The sequence below is a fragment of the Hippocampus bargibanti genome, linkage group LG10 (assembly GCF_051943395.1).
Source record: "Hippocampus bargibanti isolate YZ-2025 linkage group LG10, ASM5194339v1, whole genome shotgun sequence".
NCBI classification, from domain to species: domain Eukaryota; kingdom Metazoa; phylum Chordata; class Actinopteri; order Syngnathiformes; family Syngnathidae; genus Hippocampus; species Hippocampus bargibanti.
The window spans coordinates 1,111,193-1,134,875 of record NC_142743.1 but is presented as its reverse complement, the minus strand read 5'-3'; the positions used below and the strand labels follow the sequence as shown (position 1 = coordinate 1,134,875).

Sequence of the window (23,683 nt, the reverse complement as noted above, 5' to 3'; positions counted from 1 at the left end):
TGTTGCATCAAGACTACTATTTGATACTAGCTGACACAAATTCCCAGCAGACAAATCAGCCCATTTCCAACTGCGCTTGGGCGCCATCTTGTGCATTTTCTGGGACGCTACATTGGAGTCTTGACGGCTCTAATTGATACGGAAGGACTTCTTTAATCGATTGCAAACATTTACGCTTTCCTCTTCCGAACTATTTGAATCATATTCATAACTGGATGAGTAACAAGAAAGCATCTTCTCCGAATCTGAAGCCATTGTTTTGATTCTAGAGCAAGGCAAGACGTCCTGGTGTGATGTCACGAACAAGAGGGAAGGACCTTCTGAATCTCGCCATCTCCGAGGTCATTTTGAAGTAGTTTTGGGACACTTTAACTCATTTTATTGGTGTTTTGAATCTGTCTAAAAATATCAGCCTGCGTGTTTTGGGTATTTTAGATGCTATAAAACGTTTTTCTGATGTCAGTTAGGAAACAGAAAAATGGTGTCGGTTGTCCATTAAAGGACAGAGCCTCTCCAAAAGGTTAACATAGTGAAGTGTTTCAGTGTTCAGTTCGGTCTTTAACTCACTTGAGACCTCGAGTCGTGTAAATGGCACTAATAGGCACCAAATTTGACAGTCAGAAACACACAACATGCAGGATTAATGTGCCTAATGAGGGTCTCTGTGTTCTTGTTCGACCTCACCTTTCACTCACTGTAGTAAGGATATGTTTACACGATGTTCACAGCATTCCCAGGAGTCCCATTTGAGGATGATGTGAAGGCACAGCGAAACACATCACATCTAACCAATGAAACTGTTTTCGAGTCTGCTATCATATTGAGCAATTATATCGACTGCTAGCGGTTAAGAGTTGCACAAGTGTGCGCATATCAGCATGTGGCTGTGTTGAAACTACATAAAGTATACTAGTTTGGAGCCTATATTAATTGAGTCAAATTTATTGTGTGTTAAAATAAAGATAATAAAGATGATTCTGATTCTGAATGAAGGGAAAAGCCGAAAGGAAAAGAAGAAGAAGAAGAATGAGACTTAATGGATCTGTTTATTGTGAGGGCACAGAAAAAAAATCTTACATTTAGAGTCATAAGGAACTATAGTCTTCAATACTTTGTGAAAAAAAGGTGTGGCAAACTTTCTTTGAAGCCTTATATCTGAAGAACTACTGGATGGATCTTTGCAAAACATGTATTGTTGGGAACGAAATTCAACAAAAAAAAAACATACTCTATACATATTTTAGGAACTTGGCTTTTTAACCAATGATTTGACATCGAAATTGATCATTGGATAGCGTGACCTATTTTTTTCCTAGATGTTCTCGAAAACAGTGCTTTTCAATCTTTTATTTTAGCCAAAGGACATTTCTTTCCTTGAAAAAAAAATCCCACCGCACTACCACCACTACACCATTACCTAAAAACTTGCAAAACAGCTCATTGCATCGTCTTAAAAAATATTTCAGTAATTCTACAAGAACTTGTTAATTCATGACCACAATTGTATCGAACAGCTTTTTGTTTAGTTCTTTGTTTCAGCTCGGGTCCTCTACCAGAGGCCAGGAAGCTTGAGGGTTCTGCGCAGTATCTGTGCTGTTCCCAGCACTGCGCTTTTCTGGACCGAGATATCCGATGTTGTTGGTAGAGATACGAGAGGTGCCAAAACATCAGCTGCTGGTTGACAGAACAGACGCACGAGACTGCAGGTCCCGACATACCAACCAATCAACCAACTATACCATAGCCTGGATTGATTACAAGAAAGCATATGACTCAATGCCACACACATGGATCACTGAATGCTTGGAGTTGTATAAGGTCAACATGACCCTGAGAGCCTTCGTTGCAAACTCGATGAGGATGTGGAAAACCACACTTGAAGCCAATGGCAAGCCACTAACTCAAGTGTCCATCAAACGTGGCATATACCAAGGTGATGCACTCTCCCCACTGCTGTTCTGCATAGGACTGAACCCCCTCAGCCAGATAATCGCCAAGACAGGCTATGGATACCGCCTCAGAAATGGAGCTACGATCAGTCACCTCCTCTACACGGATGACATAAAGCTGTATGCTAAGAGTGAAAGGGACATAGACTCCCTGATCCACACAACCAGGATCTACAGCAGTGACATCAGAATGTCATTCGGGCTGGAGAAATGTAGTCGGATGGTGACTAAGAGGGGCAAGGTAGTCCACACTGAAGGGGTCTCACTCCCTGAAGGAACAATAGCAGACATTGAAAACAGCTACAAGTACCTTGTTATACCACAGGCCAATGGCAACCTCGAACTAGCAACAAGGAAAATACCAAATACCTCCAGAGGGTGACGCAAGTCCTCAGAAGCCAGCTCAATGGCAAGAACAAGACCCAGTCAATAAACAGCTATGCCCTGCCAGTGATCAGATACCCTGCAGGAATAATAAGGTGGCCAAGGGAAGGGATTCAGATCACAGATGTTAAGACCCAAAAACTCCTCACCATGCATGGAGGGTTCCATCCCAAGTCCAGCACCCTGAGACTGTACACAAGCCGTAAGGAAGGAGGCAGGGGACTAGTGAGTGTGAGAGCCGAGCCACTGTCCAGGATGAAACATCCAAGCTCCATGAATACATCAAAGAGAATGCTCCAAAGGATGATGTACTCAGAGAATGTCTCAGACAATGGGGAACAGAGGATGAGGTACTGGAAGAGGGACAATCATGGGAGGAAAAGCCCCTACCTGGGATGTACCACCAAACCATAACAGAAGTGGCTGATCTCAAGACGTCCTATCAGTGGCTCGAGAGGGCTGGCCTAAAGGACAGCACAGAGGCACTCATCCTGGCTGCTCAAGAGCAGGCCCTGAACACCAGAACCATAGAGGCAGGGATATACCACACCAGGCAAGACCCAAGGTGTAGGTTGTGCAAAGAGGCACCTGAGACAATCCAACACGTAACTGCAGGGTGTAAGATGCTGGCAGGGAAAGCCTACATGGAGCGCCATAACCAGGTGGCTGGCATAGTCTACCGAAACATCTGTGCGGAGTATGGACTGGAAACCCCAAGGTCAAAATGGGTAACACCTCCCAAGGTAGTAGAGAATGACCGAGCAAAGATCCTGTGGGACTTCCAGATACAGACTGACAAGATGGTAATGGCCAACCAACCAGATATCGTGGTCATAAATAAAGGGCAAAGGAAAGCCGTTGTCATGGATGTAGCGGTCCCGAGTGATGGAAACATCAGAAAGAAGGAACATGAGAAAATGGAGAACTACCAAGGGCTCAGAGAGGAGCTGGAGAGAGCCTGGAAGGTAAAGGTGACAGTCGTGCCTGTGGTGGTCGGAGCACTCGGGGCAGTGACCCCCAAACTCGACGAGTGGTTGCAACAGATCCCGGGAACAACATCGGATATCTCGCAGAAAAGCGCAGTGCTGGGAACAGCACGGATACTGGGCAGAACCCTCAAGGGACCCGAGCTAAAGATGGTGGACAGACACCACCCATGAGGGGTGAGACGACGATTTATATATATATATATATATATATATATATATATATATATATATATATATATATATATATATATATATATATATATATATATATATATATTGCATGTTAAACTGTAGTTTTCCTCTATTAAATGTGTTTTTAAATATGTTTTTTTGTGTGTGTAATTTGACCAGAGAATATAAAAAAATAAACAATCATCGACATTGATCACGAAGCAAATGTGGTTGTGAATATTCAATGGGTCTTCTTCTTCTTTTCCTTTTGGCTTTTCCCTTCAAGGGGTCGCCACAGCGAATCAGTAACCTCCATCTTCAGAGGTATGATACGCATGTTTGTTTTGGCCCAGCTTTTACGTCGGATGCCCTTCCTGACACAATCCTCTGTATTTATCCGGGCTTGGGACCGGCACAAGAAGACTTATGTCTCTTTGTCTTCTTAAATTATTATTTATTAGTGTGTTTCAGTATAGATATACGTATTTCAGCAAAAATAAATGTTTGCATTAATAATAGTTGTAGTGTATCCTTTCAAGTAATTTTAATGGTTATGGCCAATATCATTTGGAGCGTACCTCATATAAATCCAGCATTTGGTTCCCTCCAATCCCTTTTGTGGTTTTGACATTTTCCATGGCCAAGGTGAAGTAGACGCCTCTCGTGTCAGAGAGGTAGAGGTTATAGGTGTCATTCTGGTTCCACTCTTGGACTGCGGCAAATACCTGCTTTTCATCTGTGCTGACAATGTGTAAATCCTAACAGAGAGCAGGGAAAGATTAAAAGGGGACATAATCGGAGTTTTAGAGGGTTGAGATTAAAGCAACCGACCCTGTGGAAGTGGTCATAAAATCAATGAATATGACTATCTTTGAATAAACTGTATACAGAATACGGTATAGACAATGACAAATTGCACCAATGTTTTTTTGTGCTGTATGACAGTTGCTGAAACAAAAATAATTAGCAAAAAGAACTGGTGTAAGTACAGAATACCTCTTCTTTTCCTTTCGGCTTTTCCCCAAAGGGGTCGCCACAGCGAATCAATGTCCTACCATCTTTTCCGGTTTTGTGCATCCTCTTCTCTCACACAGCTACCTTCATGTCCTCTTTGACCACATCCATACACCTCCTCTTCGGTCTTCCTCTCGGTCTCCTGCCTGGCTCAGTATCCTTCTCCCGATATAGTCACTCTCTCTCCTCTGGACATGTCCAAACCGTCTCAGTCTGGCCTCTCTAAACTCTCTCTCCAAAGCATCTAATATGAGTTGTCCCTTTAATGTACTCATTCCTGATCCTATCCAACCTGGTCACTCCCAAAGAAAACCTCAACATCTTCAGCTCTGCTACCTCCAGTTCTGCCCATCACCTCCTCATCATCTTTGTTTCCTGTGCCAACATGTCCATTGAAGTCTCCACCAATTACAACGCCCTCACTTCTCGGGATGTTTTGTATGACTTCATCGAAGACCAACCAAAATTTCTCCTTCTCCGCCAGCTCGCATCCTACTTGTGGGGCATACCCACAAACAACATTGAACATCACGCCTTCAATTTCTAGCTTCAGACTCCTCATTCTATCTGATACTCTTTTTACTTCTAAGACATTCCTAACAAACTCCTCTTTTAAGATAAGCCCAACTCCATTTCTCTTTCTGTCTTCACCATGATCGAACAACTTAAACCCTGACTCTAAGCTTCTAGCCTTGCTCCCTTTCCACCTGGTCTCCTGGACACACAGTATGTCTACCTTCCTTCTCTGCATCATGTCAACCAGCTCTCGACCTTTACCTGTCATTCTTCCTACATTCAAAGTTCCTACTCTTAGTTCTATACTCTTGGCGTTCCATTTCTCTCTTTCCCTCCGGGCACACATCCCTCCTCCCCTTCTTCGAGTAGTCAATTTTCCACTGGCACCCTGAAGGTCAACAGTACCAATGGCGGCCGTTGTTAACCCGGGCCTCGACCGATTCGGTATGGGATTCAGAGGTTTGATTCGCATATTTGTTTTGGCATTTTTTTTTTACGTTGGATGCCCTTCCTGACACAACCCTCTGTATTTATCCGGGCTTGGGACCGGCACAATAAGACACTGGCTTGTGCCCCCTTGTGGCTACATTTAAATACATAATACCATAGTTTGAAATTACCATTGCAGACACCCTTCATGAATGTAATCTATCTGAATGTAATCTGATGAATTGGCATCATCTGATGTTTGCCACACTTCCCATCAAACACACACACACACACACACACACACACACACACACACACACACACACACACACGCACACACACACACACGCACACGCACACGCACACACACACACACACACACACACACACACACACACACACACACTCATACACGTTTTTGCTACATGGTGGGGACATGGTGTGCAAAACATTTGACCCGTGAGAACTCAATTTCAAACAAGAAAAAAACATATTTATGAAACTCATAAAAAAATGATTTTAGGACCCACATTTTTTAGCCTGTGCTCACTCAGAAATCACTTTAAAATGGCATAATTCTTGATTTAATTTTTCCAGGTTTTTCGCAACTCCTTTGGGACTTAACGAATCATGTCAAACCAAAACTACTAGCAGGTGGCACTTATTTTTTTCAAGAGACATTATTTATAGCCTCTAAGGTCAGCAATTGTGTTTTGCAGGAGCCATGATCGTATATTTTTTGACAATTCTAAATTTTGAACACATAAATTGTGAAATATTTTGTTCAGATGCACAACTGGGTCCAAGCCCCCTCCCATTTTCTGACACGATATCCGACAGAAGCACCTGATGTAGGTCTGCCAGGTTCTGTTACAACCAAAAGTTTGACTGCATCCCGTATTGGACTTTTCAATGTGCTATTCTTTATTATTTATCTGTGAATTACATCCCATTGGTGCTGCCAGCAAATTTTTGTTTCAGAAATGTGCTGAGTTCCAACACTTGGTGTGCTCTTTGTGTAGTTTTTAGATTTGTATGTTCAATCTATGGAAAATATATCTTGTCTTTTAATTACATATTGACTAACAACCTGTGCAGATCGGACCTAAATGACAATGTTTTAATGTTCTCAATTTTCAGTCTACATTGCTAGAACAAACATACTTTTTCTTGCATATTTATTGGATTGGATTTGCCTTTATTAGTCTCGCAGTGGATACATTTACATTTCACAGCAGCAAAGTTATGAAAAAAATGAAAGTAGAATAGCTGCTGGGAAGGTAGCCACTCTCGCGGTGCCATCTTGAAGTCAAAAGAACAAAAAACAAAAAAATAAATAACATGACAATTATAAAATAGATTGAAGAGAATCAAGTAAATTAACACTGCTCACGTACCAATTTCAATGGCAGCCTCCGATCTTTTTAATAATTGAAATACATCAACCTGAAATTTCAAACATTCAAGACATGGTGGTAAGACAATAAATACAAATTGCTTTCATATTAACAACTGCGTGTAAATCGTGTTTCTCCGTGACACTCTGACGAAGGCGGAAGTAGACGCCGAAACATGTCAGGTATTTGAACACCGACAATACACTGTCTGTAAGATAAGAATCTGTTTTAAATTAGATATCAAGTAGACAGGATGAACTTAATACAACTATAACTGCATGTAAAACGTTCAAGATTGAAATAAAAGTGCTGGACAAAATTGGTGTGTCCAGAAGTTAAGTCGACAAATATTCAAGAAAAAAAACCACTCAAAACGTTGAAATAAAAGCTATTGTCTCTGTGTGGTATTGAAATGTGCCAGAAACAAGTGCACATGACGCAGATGACATACATAAAAACAATGCATGGTTCTAGCTGCCAAACCTAACCTTTCCTTAGTTTCGGACCTAATCTTACCTGCCTTTTGCGGACATTCTCATTAATTTATCAATGCGGTTTTTCACGAAAACCGCATTGATACTCCCTTCCAAGTTCTCCCTTTCAATTCTTCTGGTGAAGCCTTAAAGCAATTCCTGCATTCGTCTTTGTCTGGAACCTTGAGAGACCGGATGGAGTCCATCAAGGTTTTCTCCACAGCGTGGATTTCTTCTTCTGTCCACTTTTTTACGATCATTTTTACTTCTTCCTTCCCTGTATAAAATGGGACAGTAAATTAATATTCCTCCAAAAGTTAAGACACAGGCCAGTGCTGTCTAAAGTCATCATTGGTCTGTTTTGCAACAGTTTTGTAGTTTTTATACATCAAATGATAACACATTCACGAGCCACTAGATAACAGTTTACCTTCAGAGATCTTCACCAGCTCTGACCTACCATCCAATTTACCTATTAGTCGAAAACACAGAATAAATATATTGAGTTCTACAAAATCAGGAATATGTACTTCAGTGTGTGTTCACAGTGCAGGTCTGAATGCAATTCCGAATTTTTTTGGTGAGATCAATTTATTTTGTAAGGGTTCACATTACATGACGAAATGCTTATATATTTACTACTGAGAAAACATGATTTTAAAGATTACATTCAATTTTCTATACACCCTCGACGCTAACTTGAAGTTGTTCAATACTAAATATCCCATCGAATGTTATGAGGAGGAAGAGATATAGAGCATTTTTTGTAGGTTGTACATTATGGTAATCAAAAACAAAAATAATGTATCATAGTCCCCCTACCCATACAGTACATAGACCCCTACAAGTGTTGCGTGTCAGATGATAACTCAGTCACGAACCAAGAGAAAACAGTTTACCTTTTGTTTGGTGTGGTGGAACAGGCACCGTCTTGACGAGCAGCATCTTCCCATCTGACCTACCTGCACAAAAAAACAGGTCTCTTATTTCTATTTATAATTGTATTTTATTTATTACATTCTATTCATGATTGTATTTTATTTATTATAGTACCTATGCTTGTCTGTGACTGTAAAGTGTCCTTGAGAGCTTTAAAAGGCGCTTAAAATGTAATGTATTATTATTATTATTATCATCATTATTATTATTATTATTATAAATACAAATAAAACACTACATATGTGTACTGTCTGTAATATACCCGAGAGCAAACACATAACTGGATTTCGGGTGGGTACGTTGCTGTCTCAGCGTCAGTGACTGCTTGTCCCTCGTCCCACTCTCCTTGTGCAAGATTAGATTACATTACATTACATTACATTACCCTTTATTAGACTCACAGTGGAGAAATTCACAAGTATTGTTTTGAATTTACAATTATTTTCTGTGTCAACATAAATGTATACTGACATGTATGACACCGATGGTCTACATTTTCGGGAAGGCATTGAACAAAACATATTTTGACCTAAAACATTTTAAAGTCATAAACATACCATATGATTGTGGCGATGATGTTGATGTAGGAGTACATTTTGTCATATCTTTATCGTCCTCATCATCAGTGCCTGACATATCAGTGTCAACACATAGTTTTTCTGAGCAACAGAGGAAAAACAGATAAAACTTCAGCTGGCAGAGAAAAAAATGGGTGCACTTATTTCCTAAAATATGCAGATGTGTTCTTACCATGGGGATCAATGTTGATTTCATCCAAATTCTTGCCCTTAAACTGGGACAAACTTCCCGTTTCCAGTGCGATGGAAGCATGGTCATTTTTGCAAGCTGCAATGTCCCCTCCGGCAGCCGATAATATTGACGGTGCACTCTGATATCATGGCCAAGGAAGTCTGACAGTTCATCCATTTCATTGTCTTTTAAATTGAGAACTTTGGACATTGTGGCCATGTGCTTTCTGAATTTTGTGGAAGACAATGCTTCCAGATTTTTTGCCCCGCAGTTTAGGGCTATCTGACGAATTACATGAGATCCTCTGAAGTGACTGGGAGCTTGTGGTCTTACAACTAAGAATGTGTTTTCATCCAGTATCCCACATTCATGACGAGTATTGGCAAGTAACATCATGGATGTCTGCACTTCAAGTGTAAGGAGATTGGGAACCTTTCGCCCTCGTTTACCTTGTATCTCAATTCTTTGGAAGTGCCGACACAGTTTCCGCTCAAGGTCAGACAAAGCCAGCTCCACATCCGGATGTGTCGACGATGTCTCTCTCAAAGTAAACGCAGTAAGTGGCATCTTAGAAACTTCCCTTCTCTTCTCCGGTTGAAAATGATAATTTCGCAAAGTAACTTTTGCAAGTTCTCCCCAATGTTTCCTACTTGTGTCTTCTTTGAATTTTGTTTGGTACAGCTGTTTTTGGACCTCAAGATACTCATGCATCTTTTTCACATCTTCGGTAAAAGGCATAAGTTGTGGAACATTCCATTTTGCCTCACGCGGGTTCCTGAGGGCCTTTGAGGACATGCATTCACTCCATCTGGTGTCACAGATTTGTTTGAACACCTCACCTGAGATTCCTTCCCACGAGGGGGCATCATTAGCCTTTTATACAGCCTCACCCATTTCAAGCTCAGATAACTCTAGACCCATATAATTTAGGAATTAACTCTTTTTTTGATGAAAGAAGAGCGTCTAAGGTTTCTTACGCTGCACTGAATATTTATATAGTCCTAAAACTCAATATTATGTGGGTCCTACAATTTGAGTGACAAAAAAACAACGGACAAAACAACGGACAAAAACCCTGGCGTCGACACATTTTTGCACATCATCTGGCAGTGAATGAGTAAACTGACATATAAGGGTCAGGTGGGGCGTTTTTTCACAGCATTCAACAACGGTTAAGGGCGCAGGTTTTGAGCCTCATTTTATAGTGTGAATGTCAAATAAAAGAAACAAAAAAACATTTGTTTTCCTTTTGACTTTTTCAGGGACTTTAAACTTAAATTTGCAGGCATCAATTCATTCATTTTCTAATTTCTTTATCCTTACGAGGGTCGCGGGCATGCTGGAGCCTATCACAGCTGTCTTCGGGCATAGGGCGGGGTGACTCACTAAACCGATTGCCATCTAATCGCAGGACACCCATTGACATGCAACCATTCACACACACAACCACATCAAGGGACAAACAGTGTTCCATTGGCCTGCCATGCCAATTCCAGTTCTGGGCTCCCTGTGTGTAGTTAAACAGGTTCTACCTGGCCCTGTGTGAGTTTTCTCCAGGTCCTGCGGTTTCCTCCCACATTCAAAAAACATGTTCATCAACTTGTCTCTTTATACCCTGCAATTGTCTGGCAACCAGTTCAGGGTGTCCCCCGCCTACTGCCCGAAGTCAGCTGGGATAGGCTCCAGCATCCCCCACAACACTAGAGAGGATAAAACGGTTTGTAAAATGAAAGAATGAATTGCACTCGACAGCAGCAAAATTCAATGCTCCAAGAATCTAGTTGAATTGGGAATATCTAGTTTTTTTTCCAACTTCAAAAATATAGCAATACTTGTGTGTTTGTTTGTTTGTTTGTTTGTTTGTTTGTTTTTGTGGATAGCACTGGCATACAACGTGGTGTGCTCCAATGACAACCATTCCTGTTGACGCATAATAGCATGTCAACGGAGATGTTGTGGTGTGCCTGAGATTTCTGTCAAGGTTTGGGTGATACTATTGGAATGTTATTCAGCTTTTCAGCATTCCACACTCTGCTCTTGCGGCCACTGCAAGTCGAGTAGCAAGGGTACTGACCTGAACTTTTCCCATTTATAGGCATTCTATATCAACCTTGACTCATGCATTTCAAGGAATTTGGAGATTGTTATAGCCCTTTCCAACCTTTTCCAAGTTAACAATTCTTCACAACATCAACCCCAATTGTTTCTAAGATCTCATCTCATTTTCCGTACCGCTTATTCCTCATTAGGGTCGCGGGGGTTGCTGGAGCCTATCTCAGATGTCTTTGGGCACGAGGCGGGGGACACCCTGAATTGGTTGCCAGCCAATCGCAGGGCACACAAAGACATACAACAGTCACTCTCACACCTAGGGACAATTTGGAGTGGTCAATCTGCCTGCCATGCATGTTTTTAGAGTGTGGGAGGAATCCGGAGGACCCGGAGAAAACCCAATCCGGGGAGAACATGCAAACTCCACACAGGGAGGCCGGACCGGCGACCTCTGCACTGTGAAGCCAGTGTGCTAACCACTCGACTACCGGGCCGCCCTCTTTCTAAGATGCTGTGCGATTAAAAACCTGAGAGCACATAGATCGATTGATCAGTTCATTGTGTGACCAAACTCGGAACTTACTTGTATCTCAAATGATGGAATGCTGAGTTTAAAGCTGTGACATACATATTTCACAATTTATCACATCACCTCATTTTAATATTTGCAAATGCATTTAACATTAGCAAATCATTTTAATCTGTTTTTAATTACATTTTCCCAACTTTATTTGAATTGGGGGCACCATTTAGCGTTGATGTATGTGAAGCGCACTCATACTGTATATTGGTATTGTTTTAAACAAGCTGTTGTATGGCGTGATTTAGATGGAGAGATCAAGTCATACTTTATGTTCAATTTATGCAGAAATCCAGGGTACCCCAAATAATTCTCATACCTTTTCAGGAAACTCTAGGTACTGTATGAGTTAACAGACATAATAAACAAACAAAGAAATCCTACCTTTGGCAAGGAATATTTTGGAAGTTTAATTTGAATGAATACGTCTCTCTTGTAGGAAACATAATAAGTTGCTCTTCCCGTAGTCGGTACCTATAAAAACACAATTCTCGGTTACACAAATACATTGTTTTTGTCATTTCGCTAAATATGTGGCCTGATGCAAATGATCTTTTTATTAACAAATCATGAGTCAATATTTTTTTTTCGATTAATCATTGAATCTGCAAAAAAATCCTTCCATTAGTTCAAATACAAGACACGACTTCATAGTGGCGACGCACAAAAATACATAAAGAAGTCGCTGCATGAACGTCAGTTCTTAAAATGAAAAAAAATACAGTGTACATGAATAAACTGTATGTATGTGTGAATGTATGCATGAATGAATGCATCCGAGTGTGTGTGTGTGTGCATGTGTGTATGCATAATTAAATACACAAACAAACAAATAAGTAAACATGAAATGTATGCACAATCAGCATATAGCAGCAGTTCCGGGGCACCGGTCCGTTGGTTGCTCTTGTACCAAGAGGACAGAAACAATGAATAACTGACATTGCTTCAGTTTTATTAATTTCAGAATCTGAATGATGTTATATTTAGAAAAAAAAATACTGAATTATCTGCTACATACAGCTACAGTATGGCACATTTGACACTGGTGAAGGCAGGCTTCTCGGTCACATGAACATGTTTCACCAAAATGAAACCAAGGAGCTCGCAAAAGAATGAAAAAAGCAAAGGTATTTGGAAATCTTCTTGAGGCTAGGGAAATGGCCCGGCGATGAGAGAGAAGAGAAGCCTATGACTTCGAAGAAGCAGCATTTTATCGACAGTCAGGAGTAAAGATGGATTTATTTCAACAGGAGATTTCCACGCAACAAGCCCATTCTGCATGATGGGCAGCGCATTTTCCATTCACTTTGTATTTGCGGTGCATCTTATTTTGAAGACACATTCCAACATTACCATATACACCAGAGAGCATAGTGACATTCCCCATGTCATGATTCATATATATGATTATGTTCAGAAAATACCATGCGGGTCAGATTATATTATTTTGTTGTATTTATCCAGCCTAGAAGGCTGATCCCTGAAAGTATTGTCTCACATTAAACCTGTCTCTGGGGCAAAACAGGTTGAGGACTGTTATTCTAGGGGGACAACTGTTAAATCTCATCTCATCTCATTTTCCGTACCGCTTATTCCTCATTAGGGTCGCGGAACTGTTAAATAACGATATTAAAATCTAAGATGGTATGCAGTTTCCCAAAGACTTAGCCTTCCTCTGGTATTTGTGTCAGCACCGACTAGGTTTTAGCTGTTAAATACATACAATTACTATCCATCCATTTTCCAGACCGCTTAAATGACAACCAACATCACTTTTTTGTTTCCTAACTGACATCAGAAAAACGTTTTATAGCATCTAAAATACCCAAAATACGCAGTATGATATTTTTAGTCAAATGCAAAACACAAAAAAAAATGACTTAAAGTGTGTAAAAATTACTTCAATTTGAAACCGGAAGTGGCCAGTTTCAGAAGGTCCCGCCCCCATGTTCGTGGTGTCACGGCAAGACAAGACGTCTTGCCTTGCTCGAGAATCAAAACAATGGCTTCAGATTCAGAGAATATGCTTTCTTGTTACTCATCCAGTTATGAATATGATTCAAATAGTTCTGAAGAGGAAAGCATACATGTTTGCATTCTATTAAAGAATTTATTCTGTCATTTTGAGGGGGGGGGGGGGACGTAGCATCGAATGTGTGTCATCTGGGGGCTGATTAATTCCTTACAATTTTTGTCAGTGAATATCCAATACATGCTTGTTGCCACACACAAGGATTCATCATCTCGTTATTTATGTGTTTGCCTTCTAATTTCGCCATCAACACGGATCAACACGAAGTTTTCAGACCAAACAAAGTAGTATAGTACAAAGTAACAAAGCCAAATGCATTGAGGTGATGCAAGGTATGTCCTTTCTCGCTGAGGAGCGTTCCTTCAGTGACGTAGGGTGAGGACTTGTCACCAACTCAAAAACAAGACTTCCGGAATATTCAGCGCAAGTCTTAAAACGTAAAATATCGCTATATGTGGTTCTTTGTTTGAGAATCTTTGTAAAATACTCTCAGTAGAAGTCATTTGAAGCCATTTTATAAATTATGGACACAACCTGTCCGGAGACGTTGGTTGTCCTTTAATCTTCATTAGGGTCGCGGGGGCTGCTGGAGCCTATCCCAGTCGTCCTTGGGCACTAGGCGGGGGACACCCTGAATTGGTTGCCAGCCAATCACAGAGCACACAGAGAAAAACAACCAGTCATTCTCACACTGACACCTATGGACAATTTAGAATGTTCAATCAACACGCCATGCATATTTTTGGAACGTGGGAGGAAACCGGAGGACCTGGAGAAAACCCTCGCGGGCCCGGGGAGAACATGCAAACTCCACAAAAGGAGGCCGGGTTGGGTCTTGAACTCATGACCTCTGCACTGTGAAGTGGACGTCCTCACCACCGTGCCGCATTACAATTACAATATACTGTAATTTTGTTTTTGGTATGAAAACTGTTGGCAAGCAAAAACCCAACAAAATAATTCTCTTAGGCACTTGATTTATCCTAACATTCTTTGAGTGGTGTTACACAGCCTATGTACAGTATGCTCATAGACTGCCCAATAGCTATAATGCGTCCAGATTCTATGCCGACATACAACGGGTCGGAGGGGAAACCCTTCTTTATGTATTTTTGGCAAGCAGTAAGAATGAAAATTGTAAAGAGCAATACATTGGGGAGACTAAACAAATCCTCAAAAGAAAAAGACTTTATCAACATTGCAGGTATAATACTAGTGGACCTCAATTGGCAGTACATATGCACCTAAAAGCTAGCAACCACTCATTTGACGACAATGAGCGAAAGAAAATAGATGGTTTGAAAGGGGAGTAAAAGAAGCTATTTTATTAAAAGAGCAAAATCCTTCACTAAACCGACATGGTGGGATGAGGTTCAATTTGGATCGTTCCTGAGACTGCTTAGCCAACATAGGCTTAGTTATGCTGATGAGGTGATACCAGTGCTAATAGGGCAATCAGGCCGGTCGTCAGTCAGGACAATAGAAGTAATCAGTAGAGCGGCAGGAAGTAGTCCTCTGCTACCCCCAACCTGAGAGCAGGGACCAATCATAGCAGAAACCGCCACGTCTGGACAGTAGGGATATATATAGGGCCGAAACTACCAGCAAGACTTTAGTTCGCTGAAGAAGCATCTTGGATAAGAAGTGAAACGTCCGACACCTTCAAAGAAGTACAGATGACGGCTGAAGAAACCTTTGCATCGATGGACCACTCCTGTACGACTGACAACTTACACAGACGAATAATAATAATAATTGCTGGTAACTGGTGTCCTTTTTCCACCTCACACCTTCCCATTCTTTTCAACTTAAAAATATTGGGTAAAACATTTTTTGGCAGAACATTTTAAACCAATGCATGACGAAAAGATTGGCTAAGAAGTGACACCCACAGCAATGCATGCAAGACTGTTGATGTAAAACAAAATTGCATTGAAAGATACAAAAAAGAGCTTCTACCCGCTACTGCGCGAGCAGAAACACATTTGGGCATTTGGTGAACAATGCACAACCAGTTGTACATCCAATCCAGAGAAAGAGCAGTAGATCGATAGCGTGATTGCTTGAGGCTGTTTGAACTTTAAAAGGAATTGGTATGATTGGTTCCCCATCATTTGTCGTAGGATACATTATCAGCCTCACTTGGAAAAACACCAACATAACTAGTACCAGGCTTGACTGATCACAACCGCCTTTGTGCTTAAACTCGCTTTTTTAAATTACATTTAGCTGTGAAGAATCTCATTTGGCCATCCTTATCTTCTTTTCCTTTCGGCTTTTTCCTTCAAGGGGTCGTCACAGCGAATCAGTGTCCTCCGTCTTCAGAAGTTTGATCCGCATGTTTCCTCATAATGCTCATAATACACGATAATCACAATGTAGTGGACATTTTAGTTGAGATGAGAAATTGCATCTGTGTTACTTTGAATTTCCAATATTACCACTTCAAATATGTCTGTCACACGAACCATGATTAATTAAACAAATCATGCATTGAAAATGTATGAGCACAGATGAATATTCAAATATATGTGGGCGAACACAATGTTCTGTACAGTCTGTTGAGTTTTCAAACTAACACAATAATAATAATACATTCCACTTAAGGTCCATGAACAACTCATCACAAATCGTGATTCGAAGCAGGCAGAGCCTTACGACACATTGATTACACGTCTGCGCTATCACTCAGTTTAAATCACATGTCTGACCTCATTGTTGTGTGTGTATTCATGCACCGATAATCAGATACACCTAATAGAAAGACTCTAGCTCTCTTTAAATTCCCCATTGTGTTGTTTCCCTATTAGTGCTCTGATGTATACTAGTGGTGATTATTAGCAGGAAACCATTGTCACCTGAACGGGTTGTACCCAACATGATTTGACATGTGCAGTTGCCCACATACACTAAACAACTATCAACCCTGTGCAGCAATTAGGACAAAATATAAGATCAAAACCAGCAAAGGTAACACCTCGACGGGATCATTCGCCTTCTTTTTTTCTCAAGGCACCGTAGAGTGGTTGTCGGAGGGGATCTGCGCAAGGAAGGAACCGGTAAAGGAGACTGTGATTAAAATCAGTTTGCTTTTTTTGCTGGCGCCCACGACTGCTACAAGACACCGGCACTGGAGTTTCCCGGAAACTTGGAACGCCAGGTATGTATGCAACGTCGAGCCTTGGCGCCACAACCACTGGTGGAAAAAGCAGAGGGCCTTCTCGCGCCGCCTCCGTGTGACCACGAGGGCCACTACGGATTGACGGTTAATGTCGCCTCACAGAGGGGTTTGGTCGTCCCGGTTTGCACGGTGTACCGCCGTGTAGCCAGTATCACTCAATCTGCTTCTTCCGCAAAACGTCGATAGTCACCGCTCGCTAGAATTTTGTCCATGAGAGCCACTGCCGTGCCATCGCCCAGTCTAAAAAAGGAAAGGAGCCTAATGGGTTTATTTTGATTGTTCGTCCCTGGTTCATTGCTTCTATGGGTGTTGATGGAAGAGGATGGTTAAATCATCAGGAAGCCAGGTGTAGAACAGAAAGTTGGTTTAATCTCGAAGAGAGCGGAGACATCGCGGTGTCGGCTAAGGAGGAAGCATGGCGAGAGAGAGAGAAAGAGCGCCAAACTAGAAAGGGAGAGCATTTATACGTGGCTCACAGTGTGTGACGCGATAGGATGTGACGTAATGTAGATGCGACATCATGTAAAGGAAGGCAGGATATGACGTATCAGGAAGTCCAAACGTAAACAAAGATTCTAAAGTGATGTTTAAAGATGTTTGTATCGCGAATTACCCCAACAGAGCCTGTCTACTCTCTCCGGGTCCAATAAAGTGAACCTTCTGAACAGAAGCTGTTTGAGCGCGTCATATTTTTCGCTTCGTGGAGATACGCGCAAAAGCTGCGTCACACGACGTATATTTGGTTGGTCGAGGGACGCCACGACCATGTAATACTTGGCTCATCCATCATGATTCCTCATAGGCGGAAAAGCGCTTCAACATGCTGAAACCAGGAAGTCGGGTCGCTCTGCCAGAAGTCGGACAGCCTCGTGGCCGAGGCGGCGGCTGCAAGTTAAGGAGATCGGGGCGACATGGGCGAGGAAGGCGCCTCTTTGTCTGTTGCCAGGAACATTTCAAACATCGGGGTCACCAATGTAGCAGTCAGAAAGGAGCACACACGACTGACTGTAGACACGTCTTTATTTCCGCCACAGTATATGCATTTTGCCATTTTGGCCCTTACTGATGCAAACAAAGCAGTACTTCCATAAAAAAAGCTCTTTTCATACTGACCTGAATGAATATGTAGTCATCCTGAACCACCAATGAACTGATGTCAATGTGTCCAGCAAAGGGGTAGTTCCTCTTAGCTTCTGTGCACATCTGTGCTCTGCAGGTGATATACTGCACACCTGGACATTCGAAATACGGTCAGTGTGAGACCTTTGACACACACCATACAGCATTTTCTTCTTTGTAAGGCGCATCGGACAATAATGCTCACCTTCAATTAATGATATGTTTCAAAAAACGTTTTCCAGATAAGGCATATCAAATTATAAGGCGCTACTACAGAGTCTAGAGTTACAGGTCAAAGTACCACATTAATTGTGAATAATTAATTACAGACACCCTAGTGATTTTTTTAATCACATTCGTTATTTATTTAAAAGACAACCAACATCAACTTTTTTGTTTCCTAACTGACATCAAAAAAAACATTTTATAGCATATAAAATACCCAAAACACGCAGTATAATATTTTTATTCAAATGCAAAACACCAATAAAAACGACTTAAAATGTGTAAAAAGTACTTCAATTTGAAACCGGAAGTGGCCAGTTTCAGAAGGTCCTGCCCCCTCGTTCGTGGTGTCACGGCAAGGCTCTAGAATCAAATCAATGGCTTCAGATTCGGAGAATATGCTTTCTTGTTACTCATCCAGTTATGAATATGATTCAAATAGTTCTGAAGAGGAAAGCATACATGTTTGCAATCGATTAAAGAATTTATTCCGTGTCTTTTTGAGGGGGGAAATGTAGCACCGAATGTGTGTCATCTGGGGGGGGGGGGGCAGAATGTAGCACCGAAAAGAGGCAGAAGAGGGCGACAAAGCTCCGTGGAAAGCTCAGTGGAAACGGACTGATTAATTCCTTACAATTTTTGTCAGTGAATATCAAATAGACGCTCGGTGCCACACACAAGGATTCACCCTTCTAATTTCGCCATCAACACGGATCAACACGAAGTTTTCAGACCAAACAAAGTATTGCAAAATGCATTGAGGTAATGAAAGGTATGTCCTTTCTCGCTGAGGGGCGTTCCTTCAGTGACGTAGGGTGAGGACTCGTCGCCAACTCAAAAACAAGACTTCCGGAATATTCAGGGCGAGTCTTAAAACATAAAATATAGTTATATACGGTGGAATCTTTATAAAATACGCTCAGTAGAAGTCATTTGAAGCCATTTTAGAAATTATGGACACAACTTGTCCAGAGACGTTGGTTGTCCTTAAATCTCTCAATTTGTTGTTTTTGTCACTGGGTTGCCTTCTTCTAATATTACATTTGATGTGTTAGCTTGCTGTGTTCAATCAGAATCAGAATCAGATTCATCTTGTTTGGCCAAGTGTGCAGAACACACAAGGAATTTCTCACTGGTATAACACGATGCTCTTTAAAATCAAATAGGAGTATTCTCATTTGTGGATTAGATAAAACAATGTCTGAAATAATGTCTGTCCGGAGGCCCAGGGCGTGCAACTTTTACGTCGGTCGTACAACTTACAGATCGTCTCCGCCCGGGTGGCCGACAACTTTTGCAAGAAAAAAAATAATAATAAAAAAAAATCTTTTTAAAACAAACGTTTGCTTTATTTCAATTTCCAAATCTTCGTTCGGTTTGGAAATGTCGGAATTTCGATGCGTTTGGCAATTTGCATACTCGGCAGCCAATCAGAAGCCTGCATCGAATAACTTTGTGGTTCCGGGTGCATTAGCATTTTCCAAACTAGACGCACAGGGAACGCAAGCCATAACCTCAGTCCCAGAAGAAAGATTCAAAAGAAGCTAACAAAATATATGACGCTACAAAACGTAAATGTACATTAAAAACATCATGGACAGAGGAGTTCACATGGCTTGTCGCAGACGACGCAACACAAACATTGCATTGTCCAACATGCCGAATCGTCATGGACAAACGACAACTGGAGCAGAATCATCAGCAAGGGATATTTACAATAAATTAAGCAAGGGAGCATTTGTAACAGGTACATCAATTACTTAATTTTAAAGTGTTGTTCTGTTATATATACTGATTATCAATCCTTAATACTTTGCAACATTTTTTTTTGCGATTAGTCGTCTTATTGTGTTTGTGTTGTGAAAAATGGAGCGGGCAACAGCACTAATCTCTCTCTCTCTCTCTCTCTCTCTCTCTCTCTCTCTCTCTCTCTCTCTCTCTCTCTCTCTCTTTCTCTCTCTCTTTCACATTCCTTCTCTTTTTCTGTGTGTCCTGCGGTTGGCTGGCAACGAGTTCAGGGTGTCTGCCGACTTGTACCCGAAACAGATGGGATAGGCTCCAGCACCCCCCGTGACCCGAGTGAGGATGAAGCGCTTCAGATAATGGATGGATGGATATACATGGGTAGCATAAACTCACTTCCATCTGGTGTGTGGGCCTCCATGTGGACAAGATCTGTCTCCTTGTCTAGGCCTGACACAGACCTGGAAGAAAATGCCAGATCATATGAATATTTGACACATCACCAAGCTGATTGTGTTGCTACGTGAAACAAAATCTTACTTAGAATACATTTAATGCCATTTAGTTAAAATGGACATAGCTGTCTTGCAGGCAAAAGCCACTGTCATAAAAAATGTTCAGATACAACATATGTATATATATTTTTTCACTATATCAGCTCTGAGCAAGAAATATGAGAAATGATGTCGCAGGGCTTCAGATCCAGAATACAACTTAGTTCACATAGTTTGATTGTTTCAAGATTCACACATGGGCAGAATTTAGCAACACCCCCAGTGAGCCATGCATGCTGCAAATTATCAATCCCATTTGGCAATGTTACACAGAACTCAAGCAATGCCCTTGTTCCATTGCAGCGTCAAGTACTTAAATAGTTCTTAAAAAGTTCAATTTGAAGGAGACGGCGGGAAAACATAAACAAAAGCCAATATATGTGCAGGCTTACTCACCAATAGAATCTAGTCGGGGTAACATGTTCATGGACAAGCTGCCATTTCCTCCCAAAGTCTAATGAACTGTACAGCTGTAGAGAAGAGATAAAAAAACAAATACACGTACATAAATGTCAGCAACATTCATGTTTGTTTCAACATGAAGGTGGGCTCATATTAGACTAGATAATTTACCGTATTTTCACGACCATAAGGCGCATATAAACGTCTCAGATTTTTTTCAAAATGTGCGGTGCGCCCTTTAGTGTGGACGTATTAGAGACCACCATGAGGAGGACGTGGTAGAGAAAACGAGGGGGGGGGGTGTGTGGGCGTGGTTTGTGTATAAACGAACAGGTATGTGCTTTATGTAGAACATTGCTGTTTTAACAACCCTGAAAATGGCAAAGAGACATGGTTATGAAGCTAAGTTTAAACTGAAGGCTATCAGCTACACCGAGGAACATGGGAATCGAGCCGCCGTGACATAATACGCGGACATAAGGCAAGGTGCGGAGTTGGAGGAAAGATTCGAGCAATGGATCGGCGAGCTAAGAGCGAGCGGAAGGAGCTTTTCGACTGTCACCATCCCACGCTAGCGGAGGAAATGAAAATTGAACATTTCCAAGGAGGTCCGTCTTGGTGCTGGCGTTTTATGAAACTGTGCCATTTTTCCATCCGGACCAGGACTACTGTAGCGCAGCAACGGCTGGCGAAAAGCTGGCGAAAAGGCTTCGTTTCCTGTTGTGCTTACCTGCCATGCTAACCGAGAGAAACTCCTGCCGATTGTGATTTTTTAAAAGAAAGACTTTACCTAAAGATACATTTCCAGCAGGCGTCATTATTAAGGCAAACGAAAAGGGCCGGTACCGGTAATGTGCTCTTTTTTTACCATGCCGACGCCTATTGAGTGATGATTACAAAATGTAATTATTTTGTAATTAATAAATAAAGCACTACCAAACTCAGTTTTGCTCCCGATCTGTTTTTTTAAATACGCACACCTGTAGGCCTGTGTGTTGTTGTGGGGCGGACGTACGTATGGCAGTAGTAGAGGATATGTACCGGTATATAAAACTTGCGCCCTATCAGCCGTTGCGCTCAATGTGTATATTAAATACAGAAATGGCACACATAAATGAGACTGCGCCTTTTCACACGGTGCGCCCTTTGGTCGTGAAAATACGGTAACATATTGAACCAATGTTGAGTCATGGGCAGGTGATTTCAGAATAGTGGTTAGTCTTGGCTTCCCATCCCTCCTTAGAGGACATCACTGATCTTCGATCATTTTGCTCATTCAAGCATGCATACTGCCATCAATACAGTGAGACCTCAACTTACGAACACCTTATCTTACGAACTTTTCGTCTTACGAACGTCAAATTTATGAAAATTAAACCTTATAATATGCACTATTTTCATAATACACACCCACCACGGCTGGTGGAGTAATCTTCGGCGGAAGAACACCAAAGCACACGACCTTCGGATCTGGCGGAGTGATCTTCGGCGGAAGCACACGACCGAACAGCGCTCCAGCTGGCGCTACTTTCCACACCCCCTCTCATTGAATGCACACGTCGATCGCCTACTTGGAGATTTTTGCTGATAATTTTACTATGATGGGACCGAAAAAAAACCACCACAGGCTCGTGTTCAGCCCAAGAAGACACAAAATAAAATCACCGTCGCTGAGAAGAAGGAGATAATTGAAAAAACAACAACGAGGTGTGTGTTTGTGTGATTTAGTGGCCGCACGGCTATGCTAAGTCAACCATTGCTACCATTCTCCGGAACAGAGAAGCCATCAAAGGTGAGTCTGTTGCAAAATGTGTTTCCATGCTCTCAAAGTGACGGTCTAGGGCAATCGAAGAAGTTGAAAAACTTAGTTTGGATTAAAGAAAAGCAGCTATCTGGCGACAGCGTGAGTAAAGCTATTTTATGTGAGAAAGCACGGCTAATTCACGCCGATATCACCATTCGCCAACCTGGAAGTTCGGCGCTTATTGAGGATTTTAAAGCCAGCAACGGATGGTTCGAGAACATCTGAGGGGGAGGAGGAGATGGCTGCAGCATCAAGTGAGCTCACAAAGGCAATGTTGGCAAAGTGGAATGATGTGCAGGCTTTTACCGAACAGTTCCATCCAGAAAAGACTGTGGCTATGACAATCATCAACATGATGAACAATAATGTGATGCCTCAGCTTCGTAAGCCTTACAAGTCAGAAAGCAACAGGTGTCAATTAAGAGGTTTTTAATCAGAAAAAATGATGATGAGTCTCCAAAGAAAAAAGAAGAGAAGCTACATCAGAGGTTAAGTTACCAACAGTCCTTATGGAAGGTGACTCTCCTTCCATAAGCCATCAACGACCATCAAAAAGGTAAATAAAACTTTATTTTACAGCACAGTTCATTTCTTTAATTACAGTCCTCATGTAATGCGCCTCTTTCCAAAAAGCAATTCCCTTTGACCTTTGACGTCCAACGCCATTCCATCAAGCCATAAATGACCATCACAAATGTAAATAAAGTGACTTTATGATAGAATGCAGTGTGTTTCTTTCATTACAATACAATAGCACATTTATTATACATAGAATAAGGTATGTTGTATGAAGTTTTAATGCTTATTTTGTTGAAAAGTATATTTTATGGAAACCCGGGAACGGATTATTCCCATTTTAACGGTTTCCTATTTTTTTTTTTATTCAATGTTACTTACCACCTTTGCCCCATTGAAAATAATTACAGGACTAGACAACTAAGACAGATTTTTTTTTTTACCTTTCTCTTCTGTTAAACACA

General features: G+C 41.4%; 1 protein-coding gene across 4 annotated transcripts in view; it reads right to left on the bottom strand.

The window, feature by feature from the left end:
- The window catches only part of LOC148892032 (VPS10 domain-containing receptor SorCS3-like), a 181,753-nt gene that overhangs the window by 54,381 nt on the left and 103,689 nt on the right, over positions 1-23,683 (bottom strand). For 3 of the 4 annotated variants that reach the window (XM_089005560.1, XM_089005559.1, XM_089005557.1), the window contains exons 5-9: positions 20,894-20,967; positions 20,340-20,404; positions 17,970-18,088; positions 12,028-12,117; positions 4,072-4,251 (exon numbers count right to left, since the gene is read on the bottom strand). In XM_089005560.1, the coding sequence (XP_088861686.1) occupies positions 4,072-4,251; positions 12,028-12,117; positions 17,970-18,088; positions 20,340-20,404; positions 20,894-20,967 (528 nt within the window). The remainder of the gene's footprint in view (positions 1-4,071; positions 4,252-12,027; positions 12,118-17,969; positions 18,089-20,339; positions 20,405-20,893; positions 20,968-23,683) is intronic. The other variant, XM_089005558.1, reaches the window with a different exon arrangement.